Consider the following 25,753-nt stretch of genomic DNA (forward strand, 5'->3'; position numbering starts at 1 on the left):
CACGTAATTCTAATCCGGATATACCAGAACTTCATCCGGAGTATGCAATCGGAAAGTAAACAGACCGACGTAACTCTGTATTATAAATGGGGTAAAGAGAACGTATAAAGCGGATGATAGAACATGTGTCTTTAAGACCATCAATACAACAGAGGGGGGCGTGGTTTGATTAGTTTGGTGAATGAAGTAGGAGAATGCCTGTTCTATGCTGTAAGCATAACCAGGAGTAAACCAATCAGGAGTTAGCAGGCATGGTTACATAGATTCTATCATGATACTACAACAAAACAGGGCATTTTGTTTCATGAATGAAGTGAAAGGAACGTCTGTTGCATATGGTGAGTAATCCCATGACTGGATATAAACCAATCAGGAGCCAGCAGGTGTGATTGCATTGATTCTATTGTGGCAAGTAGGTGTAAAGGAGTCTTTTTCTATGCTCTTCTGGTTTTCAGGTTTAAGCCAACTACTAGTTGGTGTAAACTTAAATGCTATAGTTTTTAAATCCACCAGATTTGTTAAATAAATCTGATACACTGTGATAATTCTGGCACATCTGAAGTCTGTCCATTTAAGGTTTCACTGTTCACAGAGCCAGGTAGTTCTCACTTTTGTCTTATGACATCACCAAATTGTTTCTGGATTGTTAGAACAACATGTTCTTAGAGAATGTATAACTACCAGCAAGTAAAATGACCATCAAGAGGATTGAGCAATGGGATTGGTTTACCAGCAGTGCAGGACTAGCTCATAGAGAAACACCAAGGACAGACTGACATTCTTGAAGCAGTACAGGGACTGGAATGCAGAGGACAAAAGTAAAGTTCTTTTACAAAGCCCTCTTCAGCCTATTTGGAACACCAGGAAGAATGATTGTCCAGAGAAGATAAGGTGATATTAAGAGTCCAGTGTCATGCAAACAGTAAAGCATCCGGAGACTATTTAGGTGTGGGCTCAATTGCAATTTTCCCAAACACTATTGCCATGAATAATAAATGGTATGTAAACATCCTACAACAATCTCTCCCAACAATCCAGATACAATATGAAAATAATGCTTTTGCTAGCATGATGGAGCACCATGACACAAGGCAAAAGTGATATCTTAGTGGCTCAGTGAATAAATATTAAAAGTTTGGATCTGTGGCAAGGAAAGAGGTCACTATTAAGTCTGCAGCTAGTGATTATTTTCATAATTGATTAGTTGGCTGAAAATATTTTCGATTGCGGGGCCTCTATCAGTTGACATGACAGCCGGAAGGTCGTCTGATCTTCTGTTCTTCTTCTACAGGCTGGAAAAGCAGAGTACAATGACAATGACTAATGCTATGCCTATGGCATAGCATGGAAAAGTGTATGTAATTAAAAGACTGCATGCAATAGACCCCTACAGGGAATACAAAATAGTGAAATAAATTATTAAGAAAATAATGGAATAAATGCGAATTAACCACTACCTAACAAAAGTGTAATTCACCAACTATAATATTTTTTTTAAATAAAATAATGTAGGCAAAAAAAAAATTATATATATAAATATATATATATATTTATATATATATATATATATATATATATATATATATATATGTATATCAATTTGTGCAGAAATATAATATTAATGAAATCAGTAAATGGCATTCATAACCATTCACTGAGCAAAGAATGATGTCCAGCGTGGCTCCCAAAAAACGTAGCTTTTATTACATAATATTCCACAGGTACATGGACACGGTAGACATAGGTGACGCGTTTCGGCTCATCAAAGAGCCTTAGTCATACCGTATGACTAAGTATCTTTGACTAGCCAAAACACGTCACCTATGTCTACCATGTCAATGTACCAGTGGAATATTATGTAATAAAAGCTATGTTTTTTGGGAGCTGCGCTGGACATCGTTCTTTGCTCTTTGATCTACTAATCGGTGCAGTCCACACTGGTCTGTGCGCTGCAGGACAGGGAGGTGAGCTGAATATTCACACACTGCTCTATATAAGCATTCACTATAACCATAAACATTCATAACCAATGGCATAAATAAGTCCAAAAATAACAGTCCTGAACTGCAGATTTTTCTTTTTTGGTCAATTCATATCCCAGAAAACAATTAAAAACCAATAAAGCCTCAAAAAAAGAAAAATAGCACATCATTGTGCAAAAAATTTGCTCTTTTATATAGTGGGGCAAAAAAGTATTTAGTCAGCCACCAATTGTGCAGGTTCTCTCTCTTAAAAAGATGAGAGAGGCCTTTAATTTTCATCATAGGTATACCTCAACTATGAGAGACATAATGAGAAAAAAAATCCATAAAATCCCATTGTCTGATTTTTTAAAAGAATTTATTTGCAAATTATGGTGGAAAATAAGTATTTGGTCACCTACAAACAAGCAAGATTTCGGGCTCTCACAGACCTGTAACAACTTCTTTAAGAGTCTCCTCTGTCCTCAATTTGTTACCTGTATTAATGGCACCTGTTTAAACTTATCAGTATAAAAGACACCTATCCACAACCGCAAACAGTCACACTCGAAACTCCACTATGGCCAAGACCAAAGAGCTGTCGAAGGACACCAGAAACAAAATTTTAGAAATTGTAGACCTGTACCAGGCTGGGAATACTGAATCTGCAATAGGCAAGCAGCTTTGTGTGAAGAAATCAACTGTGGGAGCAATTATTCAAAAATGGAAGACATACAAGACCACTGATAAACTCCCTCGATCTGGGGCTCCACGCAAGATCTCACTCCGTGGTGTCAAAATGATCACAAGAACGGTGAGCAAAAATCCCAGAACCACACGGGGGGACCTAGTGAATGACCTACAGAGAGCCGAGACCAAAGTAAAAAAGGCTACCATCAGTAACACACTACGGTGCCATGGACTCAAATAATGCAGTGCCAGACATGTCCCCCTGCTTAAGCCAGTACATGTCTGGGCCCGTCTGAAATTTGCTAGAGAGCATTTTTATGATCCAGAAGAGGATTGGAAGAATGCTATATGGTCAAGTGAAACCAAAGTAGAACTTTTTGGTAAAAACTCAACTCATCGTGTTTGGAGGAGAAAGAATGCTGAGTTGCATCTAAAGAACACCATACCTACTGTGAAGCATGGGGGTGAAAACATCATGCTTTGGGGCTGTTTTTCTGCTAAGGGACCAGCATGACTGATCCGTGTAAAGGAAAGAATGAATGGGGCCATGTATCGTGAGATTTTGAGTGAAAACCTCCTTCCATCAGCAAGGGCACTGAAGATGAAAGGTGGCTGGGTCTTTCAGCATGAATATGATCCCAAATACACTGCCCGGGCAATGAAGGAGTGTTTTCATATGAAGCATTTCAAGGTCCTGGAGTGGACTAGCCAGTCTCCAGATTTGAAAATTACAGGCCTCTCACATCTTTTTAAGAGGGAGAGCTTGCACAATTTGTGGCTGACTAAATACTTTTTTGCCCCACTGTAGCTCCATATACGAGAAAATAAGCATAATAGGGGTCATAAGAGAACAATTTTAAGAATACTCTTTTTCTTACAAAAAGTTATAATTTTTTTAATAGAAGTAAAATAAATGTTTATGAGGTCTCAATGCAGTTTTTATCGGTACTTTTTTTGTTTCGATGGGACTTTTTGATCAATTTTTATAAATTTTTCTTTCTGATACATCATGTGATTAAAAATCTGTAATTTTGGACTTTGGTATTTTTTAACATTTTGGATTTTGGTATTTTTTTTTTACATTTACACCGCTCACTCTACGAAATCATTAACATAATATTTTAATAAATAAGACTTTTCTGTAAGCGGTGATCCCATGTATGTTGATTAACTTTTTACTCTTTTTTACATTTTATTTATTTTTCTAACTTTATTTTTTTATTGGGGGAGGGCCTATTCACTTTTATTAAAACCTTTTTTAGTCCCCATAGGGAACTAAATATTGCAATTATTAGATTGCAGATACTTATCAGTGCTATGAATAGGCATAGCACTGAAGTGTTATCTGCGATCTACTTCTCTGGTCTGCAGGAAGGCAGACCCAGGGGTGTGGAAATTTAATAACAAACTACTTGTCCACAGGACTAAAATGGAGCAAAATCTACTTGTTCCTCATGACGATCCACTTGTCCAGGCCAATTTTCGCTTTTACACTCTTGTTTTTCCCTCCTCGCCCTATAATAGCCATAACTACCTACTATAATGATACCTTTTGATTTTTCAATAACATATTCTCCGAAACAAAAAAAAAACAAAAACAAAAAAAATTATATTGGGTGAAGTGAAATTGAAATAGTAAAATATAATTTAGCAAATTTGGTGGTTTTCTTTTCTACGCCATTTACCTTGTGGTGGAGCTAACATGTTGTTTTGATACTTTAGACCCGCCTAATTACAGCAATACCAGATTTGTATAGTTTCTGTCATGTTTTACTAATTTAAAAAAAATTCTGATCTTTTTAGAATTTTTTTTTACCCCTGTAGCTTTAAAAAAAAAAAAATTTTTTTATATTTCCGCATACCAGGCTGTATGAGGGCAATTTTTTGTGCCATAATCTGTTTTTTGTATCGTTACCATTTTGGTATGGATATGACTTTTTAATCGCTTTTTAACTTTTTCTTTCTGTGATATTATAAAAATTGCAATTCTATGGTTTGCCATTTTTTTTTTACATTTATGTAATTTACCGTATGGGATACATAATGTTATATTTTAATAGTTTGTACAATTACGCCTGCAGCGATACTAAATATGTTTATTATTATTATGTTTACATGTTTATATAGGAAAAGGGGGTGATTTGAACTTTTAACATGAAGGGGTTAATGTGTGTCTATTAACCCCTTACGGACCAAGGCCTTTTTGACCTTAAAGAGGCACTGTCATTGTTAAAAACTTAATGTCTTCTGATTACTGCAGGCAAGCTCCAAGTATCTTCCTCTGACATATGACCCAGCATAAAACCAGAGAGGAAAGAGTAGTTACAGAGTAGAGAGTAGAGAGTACTGATTGGCTGACTGCACAGGCCTGCTCCTGTGAGGGAGACAGACAGACATGCCCCCTCCAGCCTGCACAATGAAAAAGTTACTCACCAGCAGATAATTATCTTATATCAGAAAAAAATACATACAAAATGATCAAAAGCTCCATTTACCCCAAAATTGCACCAATAAAAAAAAAACTACAGGTTTTAGTATCTTAACTAAACAGACATGAAGAATAAAAATAACATGTCAGTTTTACTGTAAAGTGCACTGCATAAAACATAACTCCCTAAAAAGTGCAAATTCGTTTTTTGTCTTTTTTTCTCAATTTAGCCCCCAAAATTTATATACTGTTTGTTACGCAGCACATTTTATGAAAAAATGAAGGGTGTCACTACATAGTAACATTGGTCCTGCAAAATATCAAATTATCATACGGCTATGTAGATTGAAAAATAAAGTTATGGCAAGAAAAATATATACATAAAAATGAAAATTGGTCTCATTTGAGTCCTCAAGGGGTTAGCTTCATATATGCACATATATGCACACTAGGCTCTGCCATGAGGATCTCTCATGTTTTGCTTTGTTGATTTTTTTAGTTTTTTAAGCTGATTTCAGGAACACTGCATTTATAAGTTAAACATAAATCATTTAATGCAATGTGGTGAGATATAGACCGGCACTGCTGATAGTCCGGAAAAAGTGCAATTACTTGACAGGTGGATAACTAAGACTTGTGGTGGTGCTCAATCATCAGAGCAAACGTGTAACTTCGAATATTCAATGAAGAAATGAACAGATGGCACTCACCAAGGTCGTAACTTCTTATCCTTTATTCATAAGACATGAAAACGAAGTTGCGGTGTCAGGCAGGTATACTGGCAAGGACGCCGGGAGCCTCTGCGTGGAGGTAACAGCTGTATCGCACTTCTGTGCTTCTTCAGACCATACCCACCCCCGGCGTGTTGCGGGTAAAAATACCTGCATGACGTCATGGGAAGGGGTGGGGACTACATAATGTTAAAAAACATATACCATGTGTAAAAATAAGTGAAAAACATTAAAAACATGTCACACGCTAGGGGACTAACAGCAAATGCTAAGGTTCATATGAAAATGCTTAAATCTAATTTATCGTTTAAGCCCAGATTACCTTGAGCTTCCGTACATATGATCCAGCGAGCTTCTGATTGCAGGAGGGACCTTCGCCTGTCTATCCCGTCTTTATAATTAACTCTTTCTAGGCTGAAGAATTTTAAATCAAGTGGGTTACCATTGTGTGCTTGCCACATGTGTTCTATAATTCTAGGGGACCCCTTTTTGCTACGTAATGAGTTCAGATGCTCGCGAAATCTGATGTGCATGGCTCTGGTAGTGCTTCCGATATATAATCGTCCGCGAGTACAAATCAGGCCATAGACTACATAAGCTGTTGTGCAACAGATAAAATCTTTACAATGTACTGGAGTGCCTCCTATTTTAATGTAAGAACTGTAAATTAATTGCGAACACCATTTGCAACCTGAATGCAATCACAGGATTTTGTTGTGTGTAATCAGAAAGTAATGGATGATTTTTTAACAAAAAACAATGTTTATTAACAGTAGTTTTTATAGTGTCAGCCAGTGGTCCGTATTTAAAGGAGAATGTAAATCTATCGAATTTTTTATTTTCCTTTTTATTATTAGGTTTTAACAGAATAGTTCTGTTTTGTGTCAAAGCTCGGTTATATGCTTTTTCTAGTACTTTTTTTGGATAACCTCTGGCTGATAATCTATTAGCTAGATCTAATGTTTGTTTTTTTAAACCTATCTCGGTGTTGTTGATTCTTTTTAATCTCAACATTTGTCCATATGGAATGGCTGATTTTATGTGCTTCGGGTGATAACTACTGTAGTGCAGTAAGGAATTCCCTGCCGTAGGTTTTCTGTAGGCAGTAGTTATCAACCATTCATCACTTGTAGAAACTAACACATCTAGAAATTCTAGATGTGTTGTACTCGTTTTAAATGTGAATTTTAAATTTCTGTCGTTAGCGGAGATGTGATCGATGAAATCTGAGAAGTCTGTCTCTGGCCCTAACCAGACGATAAAAATATCGTCCACGAAACGGGTATACATTTTAATGAATTTTAAGAAAGGATTTGATGTAGAAAAAATAAAGTCTCTTTCAAAGCAAGAAACAAATACATTTGCAAAAGTACAGGCCTCCGGAGTGTCCATGGCAACTCCGGAGGTTTGTCTGTACCATTCTTCATCGAACCTGAATGTATTGTTTTCTAAAATAAGAGACATCGAACATTCACGTTCGATGAAGAACGGTACAGACAAACCTCCGGAGTTGCCATGGGCACTCCGGTGGCCTGTACTTTTGCAATCAGAAGCTCGCTGGATCATGTGTACAGAAGCCCAAGGTAATCTGGGCTTAAACAATAAATTAGATTTAAGCATTTTCATATGAACCTTAGCATTTGCTGTTAGTCCTCTAGCGTGTGACTTGTTTTTAATGTTTTTCACTTATTTTTACACATGGTATATGTTTTTTAACATTATGTAGTCCCCACCCCTTCTCATGACGTCATGCAGGTATTTTTACCCGCAACACGCCAGGGGCAGGTATAGTCTGAAGAAGCACGGAAGTGCGATACAGCTGTTACCTCCACGCGGAGGCACCCGGCGTCCTTGCCAGTATACCTGCCTGACACAGCACCTTCGTTTTCATGTCTTATGAATAAAGGATAAGGAGTCACGACCTTGGTGACTGCCATCTGTTCATTTCTTCATTGAATATAAATCATTTAATGCCATGCATCCCATTGCTCAAGGTAATATCTGTAATACTGCTGTATGAAACAGACAAAGCTCATTATACATGGATGTTGACATTTTTTTTCAGTGAATGTCCATCTGCATCAGTGAATTGCCACTTAACACTGAACTATACATATAGAATGTGATCAATCATACCTTTTGTTTTGAAGGAGAAGTTACAGTAGTTGCAGTGGTATGGCCGAACATCTGTGTGCGTACGAATATGCTTCTTTAACATGCTTGGCTTTTTGCATCTTATCCCGCACTCTTCACAAATATACTTTCCTCTTCCTCTGCCACGCACATAAACATATTCTTCATTTGACTTATACCTGGTAAGAAATGATATCCCATGTTATAACATGTTATACATAGATGAAAATACAAACCTGACACATGTTACTTAACAGGATATTCTGGCCACAGATTATCACTTATAGAAATACATTATATTCCAAGAAAACTATTTTATTTTCCAAAAATGTAATCTGAAACAAAAGTATGCACTAAAATAATGACTTGCCCTCCATCAAAAATCTTCACTCTCCTTGGCTCACTTCGATTTTGGAAAGATTCCTTATCTTGATCAGTACTTGTATCAATACTTTTTTGGCCATCCAGCAGATTACAAGCCTTGTTATGAGAGGACTAACAGAGAAAAACGAAAAAGAAATACAAAATGATGCATATCGTGGCAACATACAATTTTATAATTGAAACAGAGCTGGATACAAGAATGTGAAAACCGAATTTTAGACATTTTTGCTAATTTATTAAGAATAGAAAACAACATTTTCACATAACGTATATATACTCGAACATAAGCCATCCAGAATATAAGCCGAGGCCCCTAATTTCACCCCAAAAACCTAGGGAAAGTTATTGACTCCACTATAGGCCTAGGGTGGGAAATACATCATCCCCCCCTGACATCATCCAGACCCCCGTCATTAACACCCCCGCCATTATCACCCTGTCATTATAACCCTCGTCATCATCCCCCTCGTCATCATCCCCCTCGTCATCATCCTCTCCACCTGTCAATCCCTTCGTCATCATCCAGACCCCCCCTTTTGTTTTCTACTCATCTCCCCTCTGTGGGAAGGAAGGGAGAGCTGGTCCGGGCCCGTCCATCTTCGGCCATCTATGCTGCAGGGACCGTCCGGTGGGGAGGGTTAGTCGTTCCGGGCTGTCCATCTTCACCGGGAAGCCCTCTGTTCCGCTCCGGGCCGGCCCCGGACTAGTGACGTTGCCTTGTTGACGACGCATAGGGACGTCTGTGCGCAGCAGACGTTCGTGACGTCCCTGCGCATGAACGTCCCTGTGCGGTGGCGTCAATGCAGCGTGACTAGTTCGGGGCCATTCCGGAGAAGAGGGCCTCCCGGTGGAGATGGTTAGCTCGGAACGACTAACCCTCCCCACCGGACGGTCCCTGCAGCATAGATGGTCGAATATGGACGTCCCGGACCAGCTCACCCTTCCTTCCCACCAAGGGGAGGCGAGTAGAAAACAAAAGGGGGGTCTGGTTGATGTCGAAGGCAGTGGTCTTCAACCTGCTGACCTCCAGATGTTTTAAAACTACAACTCCCAGCATGCCCGGACAGCCGATGGCTGTCCTGGCATGCTGGTAGTTGTAGTTTTGCAACATCTGGAGGTCCGCAGGTTGAAGACCACTGAGAAGGGATTGACAGGCGGAGATGGACGGCCGGGACCATCCCCTCACAGCTAAAGCCAGAAATGTTTTTTTGTTCACTCGAGTATAAGCCGAGGGGGGTGTTTTCAGCATGAAAAATTGTGCTGAAAAACTCGGCTTATACTCTAGTATATACGGTAAGTTCACATGACTTAAATATTCAGACCCTTTGCTATGACACTTGAAATTTTGCACTGGAAACCTCCATTTCCTTTGATCATCTTGAGGCTAGGTTTCCACTTTTTTGTGCCGCATGGTGTTTTTTTTGTGTGTGGAAAAAACACTGAGGCCAGATGTTAGCTGCAAGTATATAGGGAACTGCAAAATGCCATATCCACTTGGCGTTTTCAGTTTGGCTTTTTTTTAAATCCTTTTGGTGTTTTTCAGCTATTTTTGGCTCCTTGGCAGTTTTTCCAAAATGACCTATTGTTGAGACTTTGGCGTTTTTTTAAGGAATATCTTGGCGTTTTCCTCCCATAGAGGTCTATGAAAGTGAAAAAACGCCATGTGGTTTTTAACTTTGGCGTTTTTTGCCCGCGTTTTTTATTCTTTTTTGGACTTTAGCAATCCAAAAAAGTGATGGAGATACCTTTTTTTAATGAAATTTCATCGGGTCCCCATTAAAAAAAATTATAAAAAAGATACAATACTGATGGGAAAAATTGTATTTAACAAAATGTTTCTTTTTTATAACTACATTTTTATTAATTTTTAAACAGGGATCAATTTATGTGTGCGGGCAGGCCACTAAAAATGTAGCCGACAATAATAAAAATGTAGTGTGTGTGTGTGTTTTTCACTTTTTACATTTTTTTTTTTTTTACGTAGTACTACTACTTCCAGCATGGAACCCACTGTTCCATGATGGAAGTAGTAGTACCTGTACTAAATGACAGATTGCCTGGGGTCCATTGCGATCCTTCTGTATAATTTATAGATGTGGCCAGATGCTCTTCTATGATCCCCTGCACTGACATATATATATACACCTATTCTTATTTCCGGCAGAGAGGTGTGATTGGCCAGATGGTTCCAGACAATCACAAATCTCTGTGGGAAATATGAATAGGTGTATATGTACGTCAGTGCAGGGGACCATAGAAGAGCGTCCGCCCGCATCTAAACATTATACAGGACGATCGCATTGGATGTCAGAAGTGACACTCGCTGCAATCTGTCTATTAATGCAGGTACTACAGCTCCCAGCATGGAGCAGAGTGTGCTCCATGTTGGGAGCAGTAGTACCTGCAGTTAAGGACAGATCACAGCGGTTGTCACTCCTTGTCCTATCTATTGCAGAGATGCGAAGAGACTTTCTCCTGCGCTCCGCATCACTGCTCTGTACTCCGGCCGGCCAGTGATATGAATAGAACATCACTGATTCCTATTTCCCGCTGAGAGCTGTGATTGGCTGCAAGCCGGAGTACAGAACAGAGATGCAAGCGCTGTATAGAGCCGCTCCGCATCTCTGCAATAGATAGGACGATTGCATTGGGTGTCAGGAGTGACATGCGGGGTGATCTTTCTATTAGTACAGGTACTACTACTCCCATCATGGAACAGTCTGTTCCATGCTAGGAGTAGTAGTAATGCCTAAAAAAATAAATAAAGTGAAACACACAAACGCTTTATAAAAAAATTATTACAATTTCGCTATAAAAAATAAAAATTTTGTTACATTTTTTCCCATCCCCACTGCATTTTTTTATTTTTTTTTGGTAACCAACAAATTTTGAAAAAAACGCCAAAGGAGCCAAAAATGCAATTTCCACTCAAAGGCAAAAACACCAGAAAAAAACGCCAGAAAAACTGCCACAGGTTTTTCTTACGTTTTGGCAGTTTTTCTGGTGTTTTTTCTGGTGTTTTTGCCTTTAAATGAAAAAAAAAAAACAAGTGGAAACCTAGCCTGACAGGAGCCACCTATGGTAAATTCAGTTGACTGGATATGATATGGAAAGAATCATCCCGGTCTATGTAAGGTCTCATAGCTGACAATGCATATCTGAGCAAAAACCAAAGTATAAAGAAGAAAATCTGCCTGTAGAGCTCAGACAAGATTGTGTTGAGATTTGAAGAAGGTTACACTGCACTGCACTGAAAACTCCCTAAGAACACAGTTGTCTCCATAATTCTTAAAATAGAAGTTGGATGCCCCAACCACCCTAAATAATCATGGGGAAAGGGCCTTGGTAAGAGAGGTGATAAAGAACCCAATGGTAACTTTTGCTGAGCTCCAAGGATCTGGTGTACAGATGGTAGAAACTTCCAGAAGGTCAACCATCAGCCTCTGTGCAAGAAGTCTCTTCACAAAGAGATACATAAAAGCCTGGAGTTAGTAAAAAAAAAACTGCTAAAAGGACTTTCAGACTGTGAAAAAAAAAAAAAGATTCTCTAGTCTGCTTAACCCCTTCATGACCCGGGGTTTTTCCGTTTTTGCATTTTTGTTTTTTCCTTCTTACCTTTAAAAATAATAACTCTTTCAATTTTGCAGCTAAAAATCCATATGATGGCTTATTTTTTGCGCCACCAATTCTACTTTGTAATGACATCAGTCATTTTACCCAAAAATCTACAGCTTCTCTCCTCCGCCTCCCCCCCCCCCCTGATAATTAATAGCCGCTGTGCTGTACTGTACTTTCCTGTACCCGGGCTGCAAAAATAAACAAAATAAACTTTAACTCACCTTCCTACGTTCCCCCATAAGCAGCCTCACGGTCCAGCGATGCGAGCCTCATGCTGCCTCATGCTGCTTCCTGGGGATGGGAACGTCACAGAGCAGTCAGCCTATCACCGTCCGCAGCGAAGTCCCACCTTGGCCGGTGATAGGCTGAGCGCATGTAAGAAGACGGCCGGCTCAGCCTATCACCGGCCAAGGTGGGACATCGCTGCGGCCGGAGATAGGCTGATGGCTCTGTGATGTTCCCATCCCCAGGAAGCAGCAAGAGCAGCAGAGGGATCTTAGGAAGGTGAGTTAAAGTTTATTTCTGAAGCCTGTGCACAGGATAGTACAGTACAGCACAGCGGCTGATAATTATTTTTGGGGGGGGGGGGAGAGAAGAAGTGCTCGCGGGTTGCATATGATTAGTCCCCAGATGTGGGGGACAGCGCAGCGCTTGGCCGATAAACCGGAGGGGGGGGGGAGAGAGAAGCAGAACAGCGCCCGCGCGTCACATATGATTAGTTGCCCGATGTGGGGATCTGCGGCTGATAATTCATTAATTCGAGGGGGGGGGGCCCAACAGGTAGTGAGGTATAGGAAAAATTCATGTCGTGCAGGGAAAAAATGTTGGTGTTCGGTATGAACCTGTATACCGCCCAGCACTACTAAGCATTAATAACTCTGGGATGCTTTTACTTTTCATTCTGATTCAGAGATAATTTTTTTTCATGAAATATTCTACTTTATGCTACTGGTAAATTTTCGTCGATACGTTGGACATCCCAAATAAATTATATATTGATTCACATATACAATATGTCTTCTTTATGTTTGCATCATAAAGTTGACATGTTTTAACTTTTGGAAGACATAAGAGTGCTTCAAAGTCCAGCAGCAATTTTCCAATTTTTCACAAAATTTTCTAAATTCGGAATTTTTCAAAGACCAGTTCAGATTTGAAGTGGATTTGAAGGGCTTTCATATTAGAAATACCCCATAAATTACCCCATTACAAAAACTGAGCCCCTAAAAGTATTCAAAATTACATTCAGAAAGTGTGTTAACCCTTTAGGGGTTTCACAAGAATAGCAGCAAAGTGAAGGAGAAAATTTTCATTTTTTACACTCACATGTTCTTGTAGACCCAGTTTTTGAACTTTTACAAGGGGTAAAAGGAGAGAAATCTCCCCAAAATTTTTTTATCCAATTTCTTTTGAGTAAGGAAAACGTAAAGTGCACTAGAGGGCTCAGAAGGGAAGGAGCGACAATGGGATTTTGGAGAGTGAGTTTCTCTGAAAAGGTTTTTGGGGGGCATGTCACATTTAGGAAGCACCTATGGTGCCAGAACAGCAAAAAAATTAAACACATGGCATACTATTTTGGAAACTACACCCCTCAAGGAATGTAACAAGGGGTACAGTGAGCCTTAACACCCCACAGGTGTTTGACGACTTTTCTTGTAAGATGTGTAAATTATTTTTTTTTTCACAAAAATGCTGTTTTTTCCCCCAAAATTTTAAATTTTTACAAGGGGGTAATAGTAGAAAATGCTCCCCAAAATGTGTAACCTCATCTCTTCTGAGTATGGAAATACCCCATTTGTGGACGTCAAGTGCGGTCCGGCCAACCAATCACGCCGATCGAGAGGTGGCACCGGTGCCACCTCACTCCTGCTAGGCAAGGGTGATTGGTGTCTCGGTCTTCACCACTCACCCTTTTTTCCGGGATTTCAGCAGGCATCCCGTTTTGGTCCCAGCCCGGTGTGTGGCGGGGACCGGAATTCCCACAGGCATACAGGTACGCCCTGGGTCCTTAAGTTCCAGGGCGTACCAGTATGCCCTAGGTCCTTAACTCCTTAAGGACTTAGGGCGTACCTGTACGCCCTAAGTCCGCTCCCATTCTATAATGGGTCGGGCCCGGCCTCTTAGAGGCCGGGACCCGTGGCTAATAGCGCGCGGTACTGGTCGCAGTGCCGCGCATTATTAACCCTTTAGACGCGGCGTTCAAAGTTGATCGCCGCGTCTAAATTGAAACTAAAACGCTGCCAGTTAGCTCAGGGGGCTGTTCAGGACCGAACAAGAGTAGGACAGCAGGAGGGTCCCCTACCTTCCTCCTGGCTGGCCGATCACCAAATGACTGCTCAATGCCTGACATCCAGGCATGAGCAGTCAAGTGGCAGAATCATCGATCAATGGTTTCCTATGAGAACCATTGATCAATGTAAAAGATCAGTATGTGCAGTGTTATAGCCCCTATGAGAGATATATCATTGCAAAAAAAAAGTGACAAAAAAAAAAAAAAGAATTCCCATTTAGAAAAAAAAACTGTGTGAATAAAAATAAACATATGAGGTATCGCCGCATGCGGAAATAACCGAATTATAAAAATATATTGTTAATTAAACCGCACGGTCAATGGCGTACGTGCAAAAAAATTCCAAAGTCCAAAATTGCGTTTTTTTGGTCACTTTTTAAATAATGAAAAAATGAATAAAAAGCGATCAAAAAGTCAGATCAATACAAAAATTTTACCGCTAAAAACTTCCGATCACAGTGCAAAAAATGAGCCCTCATAACGCCCCGTACGCGAAAAAAGTTATATGGGTTAGAAGAAGACAATTTTAAACGTGTAGTTATGATTTTTTCCAGAAGTACGACAAAATCAAACCTATATAAGTAGGGTATCATTTTAATTGTATGGACCTACAGAATAAAGAAAAGGTGTAATTTTTAGCAAAAAATTTACTGCGTAGAAACGGAAGCCCCCCAAATGTTTTTTTCTTCAATTTTGTCGCTGAATGATTTTTTTTCTGTTTTGCCGTAGATTTTTGGGTAAAATGAAATGACTGACGTCATTACAAAGTAGAATTGGTGGCGCAAAAAATAAGCCATCATATGGACTTCTAGGTGCAAAATTGAAAGGGTTATGATTTTAAAAGGTAAGGAGAAAAAAAAAACGAAAGTGCAAAAACGGAAAAACGCTCAGTCCTTAAGGTGTTAAAGGGGTACACTCCTGAAAAACATTTTTGCTTAAATCAACTGGTGCCATAAAGTTAAAGGGGTTATCCACCATAATGTCTTTTTAGTACGTACCTGGTACGTAACGGACATGCTTAGGAAGGATCTGCGCTTGTCTTGGGGCTAAATGGCTATGTTGTGAGATTACCATAACACTGTGGCGAGCTTTTTGTGAACTTGTATTTCCTGTTTGACTTGTGTGAGAGGGAGGAAAATGGCATTGTGGGATTTGTAGTCAAAAAAACATATCAGCCACCCCACCCATTGAAACATAAGAACTGTGGTTTTCAATCAGGGTGCCTACAGCTGTTGCATTAGTTGCAGATTGATCCCTCCACCCATTGAAGCAGACAGGCTCCCTGTCATCAGCTGACTAGTGAGTCAGGTCTCTGCCGCAATGCAAGCTGGGAAAAATCTGAGACAACAGTCATTTTGTATGATAGTAAAAATAAATATTGGGGTCAAAATCACATAAGAATTGTGAGAAAACCTCACAATTCTGTATGAACTACACTAACTTTACAGCCCCTGTAGCATAGTCAAATAAAAAAAAATCCTGGAATACCCCTTTAAACAGATTTGTAACTTACTTCTATTTAAAAATCTTAACCCTTCCAGTACTTTTTGAATTTCCTTTCTGCCTGACCAGTGTTCTCTGCTGACACCTCTGTCCATTTTAGGAAGAGAAAGTCAAGAGTAGGAGCAAATACCCAGCAGAGACCACTGTGATCAGGAAGAAAGGAAATTCAAAAAGAAAAGAACTTCCTGTGGAACATACAGCAGCTGATAAGTACTGGAAGCCTGGAAGGGTTAAGATTTTTTAATAGAAGTCATTTACAAATCTGTTTAACTTTCTGGCACCAGTAGATTTAAAAAATAATAATTTTCAGGGGAGTACCCCTTTAAGTGCAGATTGCAGGAACATATAATATATTTTTTTATTGTAGTACAAGGCCGACAAATAACATAAAAAGTGAAAGGGAAGCCAATTTAAAATATTTCTCATAAAACGTAACACTTATAAAGTTCATCTTGAAAGGTTTCGAGCAGCAATGTTATGACCTCACTAGTCCTTATTTAAGCCAAAAAAAGGCAACACTAAGGCATGAAAAAGGCCATATGAGGCATAAATTTAGCCATATGAAACTCTGATGCCTCAGACCTCAACCAAATTAATATCCACAACATCTCTAGAGGGGCTTTCTTGCATTAAATATTAATCAATGGGGAGAGAGGTATTACCTTTTTTGAGTTACTTTTCCATTTGCTTGAATATACCAGGAGGTCATGTTTTTGATGGGAGTTCTTCACCAATGTAAAGATGAACTTCTCGCCTTTTTGTTTTGAATTCAACAGTGAAAGTGCCACTTTGGTGGGTAAACTCAGTGGATTAGGATTATTGGAGCTAATAGTCCAGGAAGCATAGGCAGAAGTCTTTTGGTCATTCTGAGGAAGGGGTATTGGCTTTCGCTTTAAAAGGTAACACCAAGTAAAACTTGTTGAGGTCTTGAGACTTGGAAAGGACAGACGGTGCATATCACCAGCATTAACAACAGAAATTGCAGCAGAGAGTTTTACTTGACCTTGAATATGAATTGCTTTAGAAGTAACAGGTGATCGCCTCTCTTGACTACTATATGTAGACTTTAGAGTACTTGTCTGTGTGTTTACAGGAGAAGGCTCTGGTGACATTCGTACAGTTGGATGTGCGTCTAAAAGTTTAGTTTGTTCTTCTACCTCTTTCCCATCAGAGACCGATTTTGTAGATGAATGAAATGTGGTCAGTTGTGCTGCAGGAGAATGATTATCAGGACTAGATCTTCCCTTGGAAATATCATGATCTAAGCTTTCACCTGGATCGGTAGTGCAGAACTGTCTAACCAGCATTGGCTTTCTTTGCTTAACAGGTTCAGCAGCCTTCATACTTAACAAATGCACCTGTTGATTATTTGTATTGCATGCAGCCCCACTTTCATCTTTAACACGCTTTTGCTGTTTTTCCATTGCAATGTCCAGACTGTTTGCTGGGGAAAGCATTCGCTTACTTGATACTGAGGTCTCTTGCTGAGGAGCAAGACCAACTGGTGGCACTTTCTGTGGCACAGATCGCGGAAGACAATTTTCAAAATTTTTCACGGAGCCTGTTAAAGACCTGCTGTGCTCTTCTTGAGACTTTGGCATATGCATTGGGTCTATAGCCTCTACAACAGGAGTGGAACTGATTTTACAAACAATGGGATGTCCTTGATCTTGAGTAACTAAAATCTCAGGAAGAGATGTCACGGCAGTAAAACCATAATATAACGAACTGCTATAGTTATGGACTGGTACAACTACTGACTGACTAGACTGATAATTACAATACAATTTGTTTTGCTTCTGAACAGTTGGACAAACTGTAGACAAACCATTTGTAACAGCAGCCTTTAAATTCTGAGAAGTAATGCTAGTGTCTCCAGAAAGACTATTTGGCAAAACTATGGTAACAGGTTTTGTAGGACATAATTGGTTCTCCCGAGTTTTCTGACATTCTAGCTGATATTTTGGAGCAAAATTTAGCTTACATTCATATTTTTTATGCAGTGATATATTTTTCTCTTTATTGTCCCCTTTTGATTTATTTTGCATACCAGTTGGAAAGTCGGTATTAAATAAGGTGTTTGGTGAGCTTACTGTGCCTTTGCTATCAGAAAGTTGAACTTTTGCAAGCTTTGGCTTTTCAGCTAACTGCTGGTCAACTACATGTGTGTGTCTACTGTTCTCTTTCGAGCATACATTTACTTCTGTTAAACTCCGGTTTATATTGTGTACATTTTGTTGAGTTAATGTAGAATTTTCTGAGAGAATTTTGGATTTACCTGGAGAAACACTTGTTTCTGAGATATTTAAAGATATCTGTTTTACAAGTGGCCCCCTCCTCCTTTCTAACAGGGGAACATGCCCACTACTCGTGCTACATACAAGAGAGGATCTTGAAGTTAAATTGTTTATTGGAGACATAGACCGTGATCGAGACATACTTCCACAATCAAATGATTTACTTCTGTAGTCTGTAACTTCCATAGATGCTTGTGTACAGTTTATTTGCTCTGAGGCAGCTCTTCTCATTTCCCTTGGAGTACCAAATGCATTTAAGCCAGTTGGAATTGTAAGAAATTCAGATGATTTATTTACACTGTCTGTTTTTGAGAAACTTTCAGATTTTGAAGATTCTTCTTTTTCAAATGAAGCTGAAAAACTTGAAGTACGTGATAAGCTGCTTTCACGACTTAAACTTCTTGAAATAGTCGATTCAAAGCTTGATTCAGCAGAAGAATTATCCAGATCAGCAAGCCTGATCCGTTTCTTTTTTGGAGGGAGCTTTTCTGTTGGCAAACTGGAAAGACTTCCACTTCGTTGTGGCCAAGTAAATTTTTCTTGCAGTTCCTGATCATTAGTTTGAGTCTCTGGATCTTTATCTGGTTCTTCTGTAACCAAGATCTCTGGAACCTGAATGTTATGCTGACGTACAAGGCGTGATTGGGAGGGGACAGTTCTTTCTGTAAGCACACCATGGTGACTTTCACTGGTATCAGATTTAGTCACTTGAAATGATCCACTAGGTTTGATCTGAGAAGCCACAGTAGGTCTGTCTTCTTGAATTATACCTACTGCATTGAAGGGGCTTTTTACATTACTTTTATGAATTTCACATAATGGTACAGGAGAAACACGCTCAATAGACTCAGATTTTTCAAATGAACTGGGCCTGCTTAATGAATTTGTGTGCTGAATTACAGAAATCCCTGTTCCTTGACATTTCAGGTCAACATTTTCCTTTAGAACTAATGTCTTTTTTTCTGTGGCAGATATTTTAACATCGGTACTGGGTTCTGTGCTCCGAGATACTAACTGTAACTGTTGATTTTGGACTGACACTGAACAGGACTGTGAGCCTAATATAGTAATTGTGGATGAAGCCTTGACATTGGCTAAGCTCGGGGCTTCAATATTTTCAGGGACAGAACGACATTCACTTTGTTGGGGTTCATCATCATCTCCAACACTTTTCATCTTTCTTCGTTTTCGGATGAGTAGTGGCTGTTCCAAAGTACCAGTTGTACTAGCAACCCTATAATGAAAAATTTGAGGTTGGGAATTGTTTGATGCTATGCTATGATCAGTTTCTCGAGCAGCTGTTTTGCTCTTTGGTCCATGTAATTCAGAACAATAAAACTTCTTATGATTTTCAAAGTTTTCTAATTTTCTATATCTATTTCTACATGTCTCACATTCAAACATCGTACCCCGACCCTGATGTGATTTTTTAATTTTGTCTAAACTAGTGCCTTGCACAAAGGATTTGCTTCTGAGTAGCAAAGCATCCTGAACAGATTTGCTTGCAGAATAACTTTCATCAACAGACCGTGCAGGTCCCAAACCACAGTGTTCAGTGGTTGAGTCTTCAACAGCAGTCTGTCTAACAAGTGTACGAGGATGGACTGTATGATGGGGAGTAGATGGTCCTGAAACAAATACATCATCACAAAGAGAACCTATTTTGTCATCAAACGACTGACTCACTCTGAGAGGATGAGAAGCTGGGATTACTGGTGGAATGGCTGAATACCCAGTTGTGGGCATTGAATTGCTTCTTGTTATTGGCAAACAGTCAATAGAAGGATATTGTGAAGGAACAGAAAGAAAAAAAACTTGCTTAGATTTTTCAGTTGGAGTGAATGGGGACTTTGGTATATCTGAACTCGAGCTAGTACGCCTTCCTGCAGGTTTTAGATCAAACTGGAAGGAATCTTTGAATATATAAGACTTTGGTGAATCTATGCTGCCTCTTCTGGACAACGATGTCCGCCTTGGCTTCACACTGTCTAACTGTTTGTCATCAACTACAGCTTTGTTGTCCGAGATTAACTTTGAAATACGCTCTTCAAGAGTTTTTGTTCCCAGCGGTGGCCTCATTATTCCTGCAGCAACAGGCAGCTTCTCAATACATGGTTGTACCAAAACAGTGCCTGTAATATTTGTTTGCGCCAAAGAGGTTACATTTTTTGAAAAGTCTTTCTCAGAAGAGGGAAGTTTTATGAAAGGGGATGGTGAGGCCATAGCTTGATCTGCACTCTCTGACCGGGAGAAATAACCAGAGTCTGTGCTTCCCAGACTTCTAGGGCTTAAAAGACATTTGCTCTGTTGCTCTTGGGAGCAATCTGTAGCTTGCTGCCTCTGCAGCTGTGCATGGGCATTTATGTTAGTTGGCTGTTTTTCGGCTTCAATTAGTTCACACATTTTATGAGATGATTGCTCTACTTCACTTAATGAGCACATTCGCAAAAGATTTGGAGTCTTGTTTTTTATTTTTAGTTCCAGCATTTGTGCTATGAACTGTTCAGAAGTAGACTCTAAAACTTTAGGGCTGTCAGCTCTTAAGGGAGAAACACTAACTGGATATACAACAAGTTTTGGTAATTCTGCTAGTTTTACTTCAGTATGTTTCTCTTGCAAACTGCCATCTTGTAACATTGCTACAGGGCTATTTGAGGAAGACCGTCCTTCTTTCTGTTTAACGGTGCCAGTCTCGGATGACATTTTTACACTTTCTGGGTACTCAAGACCAGGAAGATTTTGATCTTCTTGTCTTTCCTCTGATGTATACTCTTCATCACTTTCTCCACTTTCATCTACATCTGAACTAATAAAAAGTGCTTTTTCAGAATCTTGTGAAAGTAGCATATCTCCACTGTCTGTACGTACCCCCAGTCCAAGCTTAATAGCATGCGCATGAGACTTTTTGTGCTTGTACAGATTGCTTTTCGTCTTGAATGAAAATCCACATGTTACACATGGGTATGGGCGTTCCCCAGTATGTGAACGAATGTGTTTAAGGAGGACACTGGGTTTTGCACAAGCCCTGTTACAATATTCACATATATATTTACCTTGTTTTTTAGGTTTTTGATCCTTCAAAACAATATTGCACATTTGCTCCCCTGTGATAAGTGAAGCTACTTGAGTTACACTATATGTGTTATTTAAAGAGACATTTGAAGAATTAGCTATAGAAGAACTTCCTGGCAATGAAAGAACCTGAGTTACTGCAGAAGAAGGATTTACTGTTGAAGAAGTTGCGGCTACATGGTAAACTTGTTTGGTGATGTCCAGAATACTAGAGTAATTGTGACAGGTAGTAGTAGTAGGTTGCTGTTTTTGAAATTGTTCTTCCTCACTACCTGAATGAACCTGGGTGCGTGTGGAAACCTTGGCTGATGTACATGGTTGACCATAATTAGCAATGCGATGATGACGGAAATACCTAGCACTTGCTTCCCTTTCAGAAGATGATGATGGACTTGAAGGGGAATATGTAACTGAAGGTGCTTCACTCTTATGTCCTTGTTTTTCAGTCTGAGTACCACATGGAGCCCTAGACTGACTTAATGTGTTGAGTTCTGGCTCCATAGCCTTTAATAAGACATCAAAAGCTGAATTTTCACACACATACTGCTTATTGATACTCTCAGAGTCAATATTTGCACTTTTCATATTTAAAAGTATTGAACTGGAAGTTGAATTTTCCTTTAATAAAGTCATTTTGCTACCAAAGTTGTAGTTTTCACTTCTTCCGTTACATAAGTCTGGTGGAACAGAAAGTTTTCTAGCTTGCATTGAAATGCCAGACTTTGCAGGCTGATTGTTGAGCCCAGTCCCTATGCCTTCCTTGCAGTTTTGCTTATGGAACTGAATAGGTTCCTTGTCTTTTGAGAGACTAGATCCTGATGTACCAGCGCTTTGTGATGTGCTGACTTCTATATCATGCTTCTGCTTCTCCTTAGAAATATTCCTTAGAGGAGACTTCGGTATTTTCTTTAAATGATTATCTGTGACAATTTTTTTCCTCTTGACACCTTTAACAGTATCAAAGCAACTTCGGGAACCAACAGCAACTATTTCTGCAATGTGAGAAAGAAAAACAAATTATTTTTGTTAAAAGAAAATTTTGCCAGAAATAGTTGTTAAAACTAAAAGTAAGTGAATATCAAGGATTATTGGAGGACATTTATCATTTTTGGGCTTTTCACAGACCAATTTTTTACACCACTGCATTTGTGTGCACTGTAGAAGTTTTTCTTGCAGTGGTCATAAATACATAATTTGCTACTTTTTTTTAACCCCTTAACAACCATGGACGTAAATGTACGTCCTGGTTTGGCGGGACTTCACGCACCAGGACGTACATTTACGTCATGTGTATGACCGCAAGCATCGGAACGGTGCTCACGTCATACACGGCAGGTTCCGGCTGCTAGCTATATATATGTGTGTTTGTGTGTGTGTGCACCCTGTTCCAAATTATTATGCAAATTCTATTTAAGTCACAAAGATTAAATATTTTGTTTTTCAGTTTAACTCATGGATGGCATTGGGGCTCTTTTGATCTCTGAAAACAATCTTGGACACCTGTGACAATTAGATTGCCAGGTGAGCCCAATTTAAGGAAAAACTACTAAAGGTGGGTGTTCCAAATTATTAAAGGGGTACTCCAGTGGAAAACTTTTTTTTTTTTTTTTAATCAACTGGTGCCAGAAAGTTAAACAGATTTGTAAATTACTTCTATAAAAAAATCTTAATCCTTCCAGTAAGGATCGACCGATTATTGGTTTGGCCGATATTATTGTCCGATAATCACGATTTTGGGCATTATCGGCATTATCGGCAATTACCATGCCGATATGCCGATAATGCCCCGCCCCCCGCAACGCCCCCACCGCACCGCGTCGCACCCCCACCGCACCACCCCCATTGCCTTCCCCATCCCCGGTTTTGTAATTACCTGTTCCCGGGGCTATGGGTCAACACTACTTCTGGCTCCTGCTGCATCCTTCGTTACGCTGTGCGCAATGACGAGTGACGTGATGCGACGTGACGTCACCGTCAGTGCGCACAATGACAGCTCAGGAGGACACCACCGGAGCCAGATGTAGAGTGGACCCCGGGCCCCAGGAACAGGTAATTATAAAACCGGGGATGGGGGAGGCAATGGGGCCAGGGCAGTGCGGTGGGGGGTGCGACGTGGCGCGGTGGGGTGGTAGGGGGAGCGGTGCGGCGGGGGTGATAGGACTCAGGACCCCCGGACAGGCAGGGGGAGAGAAGCGGTTGGTGGCGGTCTACGTGGGGGGGGGGGGGTAAGGTAAATAGCCGACAACTTATACCGGAATATCGGTATAATTTGTCGGATATCAGCCCTAACCTCCACAAATTATCGGTATCGGCCCTAAAAAAACGATATTGGTCGATCCCTACCTTCCAGTACTTATTAGCTGCGGAATACTACAGAGGAAATTCTTTTCATTTTGGAACACAGAGCTCTCTGCTGACATCACAAGCACAATGCTCTCTGCTGACATCTCTGTCCATTTTAGGAACTGTCCAGATCAGCTTATGTTTGCTATGGGGATTTTCTCCTACTCTGGACAGTTCTTAAAATGGACAGAGTTGTCATCAGAGAGCACTGTGCTCTGTGTTCCAAAAATAAAAGAATTTCCTCTGTAGTTTTCAGCAGCTAATAAGTTCTGAAAGGATTAAGACTTTTTAATAGAAGTAATTTACAAATCTAAAGTAGTGATGAGATGAGAAGGCACACAAAAGGCAACTTCACCTTGATTATGGAGCAGCTGGGTATCGGCAACCTAATAAGTCGTCTCCTGTGGGGTGCACATACAAAGATTGAAGTATCAAGAATAAACACAAAAGACGACACGTACGTGCACTCACCGCTCAGCGGAGACAGTTCGGTGGAGAAATCCGGTATACGTGGATGCTGTGATCCAGCTCCCCGCATACCGGATTTCTCCTCCGAACTGTCTCTGCTGAGCGGTGAGTGCATGTACGTGTCTGCTTTTGTGTTTAATTTACAAATCTGTTTAACTTTCTGGCACCAGTTGATTTATAAAAAAAAAAAAAGTTTTCGACCGGAGTACCCCTTTAAGCAGAGCACCATGTTCGAGCAATATGGGGAAGAAAAAGGAACTCTGCTGCCGAAAATAGTGAAATATTTCAATGCCTTGGATGAGGTATGAAAACTTAAGCATGATCATCCCACTATTAAGAGATTTGTGGCTGATTCAGAGCACAGACTGGTTCATGAGGATAAAGGCACATTGAGGAAGAATGCTAAAATACCAATACATAGCAGCAAACAGATATTTGAAGCTGCTTGTGCCTCTGGAGTCCCACGGACATCAAGGTGTAGAGTCCTCCAGAGTCTTGCAACTGTGTATAAACCGTCTATTCGGCCACCACTAACCAATGCTCACAAGCAGAAACTGCTGCATTGAGCAGAAAAATACATGAATACTAATTTTCAAACAGTCCTGTTCAAGGATGAATGCCGTGCAACCCTGGATGGTCCAGATGGATGGAGTAATGGATGGTTGGTGGATGGCCATCCTGTTCCAAAAAGGCTGCGACTTCAGCAAGGCTTTGTGGAGTCATGTTTTGGGCCGGAATCATGGGAAGAGAGCTGATGGGCCCTTTAGGGCCCCCCAAGGTTGACCTCTGCAAAGTATGTGGAGTTTCTGACTGACCACTTTCTTCTCTGGTACAGAAGGAAGAACTATGCTTTCCGTAATAAAATCATCTTCGTGCATGACAATGCACCCTCTCATTCTGCAAAGAATAACTCTGCATCAATGGCTGCTATGGGGTTAAAAGGAGAGAAAGTCATGGTGTGGTCTCCATCCTCCCCTGATCTCAATCCTATTGAGAACCTTTGGAGCATCCTCAAGCAAAAGATCTATGAGAGTGGGAGGCAGTTTACATCCAAACAGCAGCTCTGGGAGGCTATTCTGACATTTTGCAAACAAATTCAAGCAGAAACTGTTAAAAAAACTCACAAGTTCAATGGATGCAAGACTTGTGAAGCTGCTATCAAATAAGGGGTCCTATGTTAGAATGTAACGTGACCTGTTAAAATGTTTAAAAAGTTAAAATGTTAAAAGTTTGATTGAAATAGCTTTTGATTTCAGTAAATATGCTGCAAACACAACAAATGACAATGTTCAGTTCTTTACAACCTATAAAGCATTTTGAAACTTACTTTGTGTTCAGTGGAACAGTGCGAGAACTGTGGTACGAGAACTGTGGCGCCCTGCGATCGTCTGTACGGAGCCCCTGCTCTTCCACAGAGTGGCGCATCACGACCAGCGCCTGAAGCGTGGGCAACCATGTACCACAGACACAGGGGTGCAATGCTCTGCACACACTGCTATACACATAAGGGTATATGCAGAGCATTGCACCCTTGTGTCTGTAGTACAGACACTAGGATGCAATGCTCTGCACATACACTACTATACACATGGAGTATGTGCAGAGCATTGCATCCTAGCGTCTGTACTACAGACACTAGGATGCAATGCTCTTCACATACCTCCATGTGTATAGTAGTGTAAATGTGTACTACATACACACTGCTATACACATGGTAGTATGTGCAGAGCATTGCATCCTAGTGTCTGTACTACAGACACCAGGATGCAGTGCTCTGCACATACCCCCATGGGTAAAGCAGTGTGTATGTAGTACATATACATTTCTATACACAT

The 25,753-nt window shown here is 40.1% G+C and overlaps 1 protein-coding gene across 4 annotated transcripts in view; it reads right to left on the reverse strand.

The window, feature by feature from the left end:
* Positions 1 to 25,753, reverse strand: part of HIVEP1 (HIVEP zinc finger 1) — a 285,521-nt gene that overhangs the window by 41,510 nt on the left and 218,258 nt on the right. For all 4 annotated transcript variants that reach the window (XM_056521170.1, XM_056521169.1, XM_056521171.1 and 1 more), the window contains 3 exons: positions 16,401 to 22,099; positions 8,314 to 8,438; positions 7,947 to 8,122 (listed from right to left, as the gene is read on the reverse strand). In XM_056521170.1, the coding sequence (XP_056377145.1) occupies positions 7,947 to 8,122; positions 8,314 to 8,438; positions 16,401 to 22,099 (6,000 nt within the window). The remainder of the gene's footprint in view (positions 1 to 7,946; positions 8,123 to 8,313; positions 8,439 to 16,400; positions 22,100 to 25,753) is intronic.

This window comes from Hyla sarda, chromosome 5 (genome assembly GCF_029499605.1).
Source record: "Hyla sarda isolate aHylSar1 chromosome 5, aHylSar1.hap1, whole genome shotgun sequence".
NCBI lineage: Eukaryota > Metazoa > Chordata > Amphibia > Anura > Hylidae > Hyla > Hyla sarda.